The sequence below is a fragment of the Sinocyclocheilus anshuiensis genome, unplaced genomic scaffold, assembly GCF_001515605.1.
Source record: "Sinocyclocheilus anshuiensis isolate Anshui unplaced genomic scaffold, SAMN03320099.WGS_v1.1 scaffold253, whole genome shotgun sequence".
Taxonomy (NCBI): Eukaryota; Metazoa; Chordata; class Actinopteri; order Cypriniformes; family Cyprinidae; genus Sinocyclocheilus; species Sinocyclocheilus anshuiensis.
The window spans coordinates 3055804-3065246 of record NW_015537969.1 but is presented as its reverse complement, the minus strand read 5'-3'; the positions used below and the strand labels follow the sequence as shown (position 1 = coordinate 3065246).

General features: G+C 41.9%; 1 protein-coding gene across 1 annotated transcript in view; it reads left to right on the top strand.

The window, feature by feature from the left end:
- The first annotated feature begins 1813 nt into the window (after nt 1–1813).
- The window catches only part of LOC107670038 (thrombospondin type-1 domain-containing protein 7A-like), a 109581-nt gene continuing 101951 nt past the window's right edge, over nt 1814–9443 (top strand). The window contains exon 1 of the mRNA XM_016462511.1: nt 1814–2294. Coding sequence (XP_016317997.1) covers nt 2144–2294 — 151 coding nt within the window. The 5' untranslated portion in view covers nt 1814–2143. The remainder of the gene's footprint in view (nt 2295–9443) is intronic.

Here is a 9443-nt window from a genome sequence, read left to right as displayed (position 1 = left end):
TTAACTTTTCTTGAAGATAGCGCTAGCCTTGTGGCCTGCAACAGTAAGGTTGCTGGTTTAAAAAGGATTCACTATTCGTAGAGTTACTGAAGGCAAGGTATTATGTATTGCCATTGTGCACTTAAACACGCCATTCAGTCCTGTTGTGAAATGCTTTGAATGAAATGGGCCTGTTAAATGACAAATCCGCCCACAGTGGTGTCATGTTGTCCCTACAAATTAAGAAAGTATTTACAGTATCTGGATCAGGTCTAGGTACATTGGCCCTGGCTTCTGGCCACCTTAAGCTTAGCCACCAACCCCTGCAGCCCACCTGACCTTCAGATCCAAGCTTTGTAATTTTCCCAAGATTTCTACTGTATGCTGATTAGTAGGGTTTTCATTTAGGATTGAAATCAGTGCATATACTGCATAATAAAAATAATAATAATAGTTGTAATTGTACTTTTTAAAAAATGTTTTTAATTTTCATTGAAAAATAAATGGTTAGATTAAATATAACAAATCACGATTTAAGATAAGCACATTATCCAGTATCCATTTTAATGTCCAGGTATTCAACACAGTCATTCCATTACATCTGTTTTGATGTATTGTGATTATATAAGAAGTTGACATAGGCTTCAACTTTGGCACCATGCCAGGTTATATGAATGTGTGTGTGTGTGTGTGTGTGTGTGTGTGTGTGTATTGCGTAGGGGCCGGTCAGAGTGCTTGCTGTCTGTTATTGCTACAGCTTGGCTAATTTGTTCCATGGCTTGCTCTCCATGTTGGTTATTAGCAGGGGGTGAGCATTGTCCTTCATTACCCTAATCGCTGTGAAATGACTCCAACGGACATTATCCAGGCCTGAATATAAAGGAGGGAGTGCATACCGCACATTAGGAACTGTTGTTAAGAAAGAAAGAGAGGTCTAGGTAAATACAGGTCTTTTTCTTCTTGCATTGTAAATGATTATAAGCTTAAATAAGCTAATAATTAGTCTTCAAAGTTTTAGTGTGTTTACTTCATTTAGCAAGTATGTTTACTAAGATAAAAATGTGTATGCTCATGTAAACATTACCAACTGGGCTATTTATATGTTTGCTCATTAGCATTATGCACACCTTTACTGGTTAATCTCTCTATAATTCTCTTTATACAACAGTTTCTTGAATTTGTCATAATAGAATGACGAGCTAGGCTCCTAGCATTTATGGAAAGGTGTGATTCCCCAGTCTGTTTCTGTAATGACTGTGGAGACAGCATCTCATAACACTCATAACACTGCACCCCTTCTATGGTTTGGATATCATCAAGGTCAGAGTGAGCTCACATTAAATATTCATGGGGGATTTTACTACTCTCATTCGGTTGTTTTTTGCCATCCTCTCTCTCTCTCTCTCTCACTATCCCTCCCATCGGATTCGGACCCCCTCCCTTCACCTTTTCCCTTTCTCTCGCTTCTCTTTCACACTCACAGCGTTATCTTTCCTTTGCATCTCTTTATAGCTTTTAGTCCCAGCTGGTGCAAGTGACTCTGGTGTCTCTGCATCTAGCAACCAATCCCAAATCAGCACACATACCACAATGATGCACGTGCTTCTTACCTCGGCCCCCGGCACCTTACCCCAGTGCCCTATTGTGTGAAGAATAGTGCAACCCTTGATAGCAGGGCAAAGTGATAACAGAGAGTGATTGCAGGTTGATGCTGGATTAGTAAAGGAGAGCAAGACCGTATGAGTGAGCGCGAGCGAGAGAAAGAGAGAGAGGAGGGGGAATGGGAGGTGCTGTATCAGCCAGGCTGAGCCAGGACGCAGTAGCCGCACAAGCAGCGTGCTGAGCTGAGGGATCTATTGTTCCTCTGGCTTTTTTATTTTTTTCTCCTCCACTCAGACCTCATTCTTCTCCACTGACCCAGAGAACACACCGAAGAAGAAATAAAAGGAGGGAAAATAGAAGAGTTAGTGGAGAAAGATAGAGACAAGTGGATTACCCTTTCCTGGAGGAACCACGTACAGAAGAGTGAGAGGGACAATAGCAGGCACACTTTCCCCTGTGCCGCATCTTCTTGTGCATACATCTCCTGCTGAGTGTGTGTGTATCGTGTGGGTCTGTTTGGCCAGACTTGAGCCGTGTGGATCTATCTGGCCGGGCTGAAGTCATGGGGCTGGCCAGCAGGGCGGCAGGAAGAGGGGGCACTTCAGCAGGGGCTCTTGCCACCCTCTTCAGAGTAGCTCTGCTCTTTTTTGGGCTTTGGGATGTCCAGACACAAACAGTCGCCAACACAAAACCCACCTACATCTGGCAAACAGGTATGGCTGTTTTATCTAATCACAAGTCTATGCTGAAAATCTTAAATGTTGGTTGGTTTTTTTGAGTGTGCTCTGTTGTGCTCAGAGACAGGCTTGTGATGAGAAATTGATGCTGACTTCACGCCATAGTCAAAATTAGATTGTCCCAGTGGAAGTGCATTCATTGGAGGTTACTTTTAATAGGCAATGGTAGCTATATGTCATTGTGCATTCAGGGTACAGACATTTTATAAATACGTCCCGGCACTTATTTCTTGTCAAAACCTGTACTGTTGCTGAAGAGTATTTTCATAGTATGTGGGATGGTCTTCGATTCGCTGGTAACCCACCACACTTTTATGAAATGTGTAGTCGCATGGTACATCCTGCAAGATATGAGGAATGGTTGATTCTTTAAAGCAAGCTTGAACTTGATTAGTGTGATTATGTATAGTGTGACAATAATTAAGCACATGAATATCCATGCAATGGCTGTAAATATGCTTTCCAAAAGCAGAATGGTCAAAACGACTAGTATGATGCCTTGAGAATACATTGCCTACAAGGTTTGGTAGGTGAATCTTGGAGCTGTTTGAAGTACCTGCAGAGTCATGCTCTGGTTAAGATATGTGTTCAGTGGAAAGTAGAGCAGATGTCTTTTTCTCAGTGTTGCTAGTGAGCGTTATTTGGATTTGAGGTAGTATTGGGGTGCAGATTTGATGGGACATCACCGGCAGTGGAAGTGGGGGGTTAGAAGAGGCTCAAGGGGGTGAGTCTGTTTTGGGTACATGTTGGGATGGGGAGGGGTGGGTTGAACTGGGATGCATAAATGGTTCCTCTGGTCTGGCCACAGATCGATGGGTCATTTGGCCAGGGTCTCAGGCGGGAATGGATGGAGAATCTCTGGATCAATGAAGAGGGTGCAGTGGGGCCACTGGTGTCCTGCTGGAGTTGATCAATGCACAGCTTCATGGCTGGACAGAAGTGAGATCCTGCAGGATCAATGGTGAATTCTGAACACTCTGGTCTAACTCAGAAAGAGCCTGATCAATGTGTGGGGTACAAATCTAGAGAACTAGGTGTTCAATAGATCCATGGATCCAAGAAATGGGTGAAGATTATTTTAAGAGCACACTATAAAACATCTGCTGTTTATTTGACAACTCAAATGCCGTTCTGTCCTGCAAAGTGACTGTTACTTTTATTCTAGTTTGTCTTCACGTTGATCTGCTTGTTTAGTGTAGTGTTACTGGTACTGAAGTGGTACTGGGAATATCATTGTAGTGTGGTGCAGTATCCTGCCCCCACTACTGTAACTGAGTGCAGGAGATTAAACATGGGGTGAGGGAGGACAAGCAGATTGGCTGAAGCAAGTTAACCTACATACAGCAAAGCCTCACTTTTGCATTTCCCATAAATACACACATAGTAAGTCCTAAAACTGAGCCCAAGTGTTTGGCAAGTGCTTGACCTCAGAATCCCAAGCTAGGCCAGTTAAGCAAATCTCAAGCTTTTGTGGAAAGCATCCATCTCCTCCTGTTGTTGTTTCTTTGCTTCCAGTTTTCCTATAATTTACTCAGTATTTTTAGTGTTTTGATATGTAGGGACACGAGGGGAAAACGGGAAGAGACTTGTAGAACAGTGTTAGCTGCAGGGCTCATATGGGACCAAGTCCATTTTTTTGATGAGAGCACAATAAATTTTGTGGCTATGACAAATGGCCCTGGCAGTGTGCATCAGTACAGAGGCTGATGTTCACCAGTCAGCAGAGAGTTTATTGTAGGAAAACATTTTCTGTAGTTCCCCTTGGATGGTCCTATATGGAGAAGGGTGGTGGCATCACTTTTGACACTTTTATTATTATACAAAACATAATTTAATATTTAATCAGATGTAATACATTTTTAATGTTTTGAGATATGTACCTTGACAACACACTGTAACTTTCAGTTCTCAAAACATCCTCCTCAGTTTTATTGAAACTAGGCTGCAAAATGACTTTGCTCATCTGACAAATCAATACATCAACACCAAATATTGCCACCATATTTACATATCAATAACCTATTGGGTCGCCAGAAGGCTGCTCATTTCACATTCAAACTGGGCATTTCCAAAAGGCACAGCAGCAAGAAACTCTTTAATTTTAAACTCTAAGAGTGGATGGAAACCTGCAAGCTGTCAATGATCTATAATTTATTTCAGTCCTGAAAGATTTGACAGTGCAGTTTGTTTTTACATGTCCCTGTTTTCAGGGCTGTGATGCTGTATTCAAAGACTCTAGGGAAGTGTCTGGCCCAGTTTATTGCCTTGTATCTTCCAATTTTATACTGTAAACGGTACCCCTTTTTAACACCATTGCTGTGAAGGCCATATTGGGATCATGACTTCATTTTGTTTATTGCAAACAGTCTTGAGTTTTGATGCTGCTTTGCACAGTGTGTCGTTTAACTGTATTGCTTTCTCGACTTTGGGTTTACCTCTGTATGACCGTCACTCTCTAGGACCTCTATGTGGGCCATTCTCTGCCCTACAGCTGCCTGAAATAACACATACACGCTGATCTTAATCGACAGGGTTGAACTCTCTCCCTGGTCAGCATTGTGCGTAGCAGTGGCGTACATGTGGGAGGAAGCTATCGAGTCCGGCAGGACCCTTCCCCCATTCACCCCGCCCATCCAGTCCAGCAGATGAGACACCTTTTATTTCCTCTGAATGTGTGAATCTGCCTTTACTGCCCCATTCACTAATGTCCACCCTTCTGTTTCCTTCTTTCAGCACCTTTCACCTTCTTCTTCAGCATTCTTTTCTTTAGGTCAACTTTTGACCCTGTGGTTAAAAGGGTCTTGGAAGGGTATGTCAGTGCAGGAGAACATGCGGGATCTATCAGTGGCAGGAGGCTAAGTGTCAAGTGGTTAATTCAAACATTTTAACTCAGTCAGACTTCAATACCAAATACGCCACCGAGGACTGCACAACAAGACTCTTTTTAGACCCTTGGATCCTGGGGAGAACGCATCCATGTGCATCTTGGCTTCCTCATTGTGTTCTGATATGGCTAATCGTGGAGTAAAATAGAGGAGGAAAACATATGGAAGTGTGCAAACATTCCCTAGGCGATCAAGCTGTAATTATGCCCAGCCATCAGCCTGAATTTTGTGTGCCGAGTTAGACTCAACCATTATGAGGAGGGATGAAATGGAGTTCACTTTCGGATTCATCAAGTGCCAAATTGCTGCTGCTTCTCTGGGTACTTTACTTGAGTATGGTCCAGCTGCTCACAACAACCTGCCTGACAAGTGCCGCCTACCCGGAATGGTCCGCCTCACACAAGAGCCTTGTCACATGGCTGTTTAGCTGTCTTATGGTTTTTGTCATTTTTAACGCTTCTCTTTAATTGTGCGTATCAATGTTCTCAGCCCTAGCAGTTTTGCGCTAGGTCATCTCCTCCCGCTGCCATTTTTTTTTTTAGGTTAGCATCTGCGTGCTCCCTTGCTCTTTTCTTCTTTCATCCTGGAGAGCGAGGGGAGAATCCTGATGAGTGCTCGCCAAAAGATGACAAAAGACAGACTGACAGCGTGATTTGTTCCACTTGCCCCCTTCTCTCTTTCCCTTTTCTTTTGCTCACACATGCACGCTTGCACCTCATTAGTTTGCTAAGAATGGATTGCCGCCTGCCTGTGCTTGGGGGAGCGGTTGTAATTACCTGTGTGTGTGGCACAAACCCTTTTGTAATATCTAAAGGCAGCTTTCTGACAGAAGATGCTGAGAAGGCAGCTTCTGGTTTTTTTCCCACTGACAAAAGGAACAGACATTGCATTTATTTAGATAGTCCATAACACCAAAGAAACTGATGATGATTTCGAAAATTAATTCAAGAACTGCCCTTTGATTTCAGACTTAGTCAGATAAGCTTGTAACTGATGACAGTACTAAACACATTAGTGGAATAGCACAATGTGCTCCTGATGCCTTTCTTCTCTTTCATTCACTATAGCTCACGTTCCTGCAGTAGGCCGCTTAGCTTTCCTGAAACGTGCAAAAGGATTGCACTCATTGTGCTAAACCGCTTTAAATCAACACCTGAGTCATACACTTCCTGCCTAATGCCACCTATAGAAGGCCTTTCTACGAATAATTTTACAAAAAGATTTGATTTGTGTCTTTGTTCTCCCACCCATATACACATACCTAATACACACTTGCACTATGAAAATGTATATTTCCTATTGAGGAATGTTGTGTTTGAGAAAGAAGTTACAGTGATTGTCACTTGCTCGCTTTCTCATCCCGTACATTTTTTTCTATCTGTTATGTCTTAGACACACACTTGAGTGCCAAGCTTGTCTCTGAGGGGCTGAGCTGAGCAGTGGCATGCTTTATTGCATAGCGACTTTTCTGATGAAGATATAAATAGCAGACAGGTTGAGCCATGGAGCAGCTGAGTTCCAGCTCTAGATCCATGCTACAGTCGCTAATAGGAGAAAACCTGGTGGTGGTGGGAGTGAAAGATAGAGAATAAACAAGAACAAAAGACTGTTTGTCATCTTAGTTGATTCTTTGGTGGTGCGCTAAATTTTCACAGCGTGCTTGGATAAATGCCTCTTTCCCTTTTCTTTTGCTCACACATGCACGCTTGCACCTCGCGCACCTCATTAGTTTGCTAAGAATGGATTGCCGCCTGCCTGTGCGTGGGGGAGCGGTTGTAATTACCTGGGTGTGTGGCGCATACCCTTTTTTCATATCTAAAGGCAGCTTTCCGACAGAAGATGCTGAGAAGGCAGCTTCTGCTTTTTTTCTACTGACAAATTAGCATTCCTCAGACATTGCATTTATTTAGATAGTCCGTAACACCAAAGAAACTGATGATGATTTCGAAAATTAACTCGAGAACTGCCCTTTGATTTCACACTTAGTCAGATAAGCTTGTAACTAATGACAGTGCTAAACACATTAGCGGAATAGCACAATGTGTTCCTGATGCTTTTCTCCTCTCTCACTTACTACAGCTCACATTCCTGCAATAGGCTGCTTAGCTTTTCTGAAACGTGCAAAGGGATTGCACTCATCATGCTAAACCGCTTTAAATCAACACCTGAGTCATACACTTCCTGTCCAATGCCACCTATAGAAGGCCTTTCTCTGAATAATTCTACGAAAGAGCCGATTTGTGTCTTTATTCTCCCACCCATATACATATGCCAAATGCATTTCCTATTGAGGAAAGTTGTGTTTGAGATTGTGGAAGTTACAGTGTGTATGTCACTTGTTCACTTTCCCATCCCTTACTATGTTACTGTATGTCTTAGAAGCACGTTTGAGTACCAAGCTTGTCTCTGAGGAGCTGAGCTGAGCAGTGCCATACTTTATTGCATAGTGACTTTTCTGATGGAGATATAAATAGCAGACAGGTTGAGCCATGTAGCAGCTGAGCTCCAGCTCTAGATCCGTGCTACAGACGCTAATAGGAGAGAACCAGGTGGAGATGGGAGTAAAAGATGGAAAATAAACATGAACAAAAAGACTGTTTGTCATCTTAGTTGATTCTCTGGTGGTGCGCTAAATTTTCACTGCACGCTTGGATAAATGCATTTGCGCAGATGATCGCTGTCTCACACACAATGAAACACCTGCAGCTTTTGGCATGTGCGGCACAAGTTGGCACTGTAGCAGCAACTAAATAATACCTCTGATAGGTAACCTCAAGGTTTAGTCTGATTTTAATTATAGTGGCAGACAAAAAAATATCATTATGGATGAATGAGAATTTCTTCATTAACGATACTCACACACCCATTTACAATGAATTAACACACGCACACACAAATGTATGTGTGTGTATAAAATATTGCGTTCACGGCTGTGTCATTGTAATTTTGCAGTTTTGCACTTCTGTTCTTGCTTTCACATCTGTAATGAGCAGAAGAAGAGTTTTGATTTCCACCTGGTTCACCGTTGGGAGTCTGATGTGAAAGCTGAGTGTAATAAGTGAGTTTGGGTGTGAGTGGGACTTTCCTATCTGTCTAATCAGCTAACCATAATCTGACATGACCTTTTAGAATCCAAGAAGCGTTAAGATCGAATGGCAAGTTGTAAGAAGTTTGGGAACTGTAAAGTATCAAGCTAGCTAACGATATGAAAAGTGTTACAGAGCCCCTTCACTCTGTGTGTGAGCATAAAGTCTGAATGTCAACTAGGCAAAATCCTTTTTAACTATCTGATCATCCTGAAATGCTGAAATATTTGTGTAGGCTTACGTAATTACAACATTGATTTTACCTTTAAATTACAATTCAATTCAAATTTTCATGCAGACACATACCCACTCCACTTTAATCAAAAGCTAATCAATGCATGTCTCCAACAAAAAGCTGGGGTTGAAATTTGGCCAGTGCTTATAGGTGGAACTCTATTTTCAGTGAAAATAAATAAATAATTTTTTTTTTCATATCACTTAATTTTTTTTTTTCCCTGATGTTTTAATAACCTTGTAGAGATACTTTTGTTTGCTCTTCTTTGGGGAGCCTAAAATAGATCATTTTCTGTGAAATAAAAGTGAGAAGACAAACATTGGTGAAAAGGGAGGGAACATTTTATCCATGTCATTTTTCATGGTCAGGACTGCAGGGCTTACTGTAAGTGAGTTACCAGGGACCCTCAATTCATCATAGTTACGCCGAGCACTCAGCCATACTCCCCGATGGAACTGCCCCCAGACTTCCTTTTTCCCACAGTGCACCATTACACAGTGCCTACCTCGTTTGCCTCATTGCTTGTTTTGTATTCAGTGGCTGGAATTGTCCTGAAAATGAAACTCTCTAATGTAAATTTATGTAAAATGATTGCATGAGCCCATCAGCTTGAAACAAAATACTTCACTACAACTTGAGGATCTCAAGAGCCTCATGTGACAGTATTGCAAGTGTTCAGAATACTTTACTGAGAATGATATTGCTTCAGTCACATTTATTATGCAAACTCCTCCATATAATGCAGTCAGTATGTGAGTGGTTATGAGAGATGAATGTGTCTTGACAAGTAAATTTGGTGGAAAATTGGCAGAAAATGTCTGTTAATGTTTCAGAATGGTTCAATTATTGGAATTTCACAGTAATCCAACAAACTCCTAATCTTTATCTATGTCTTGCCAATGCTTTCACACACACACAC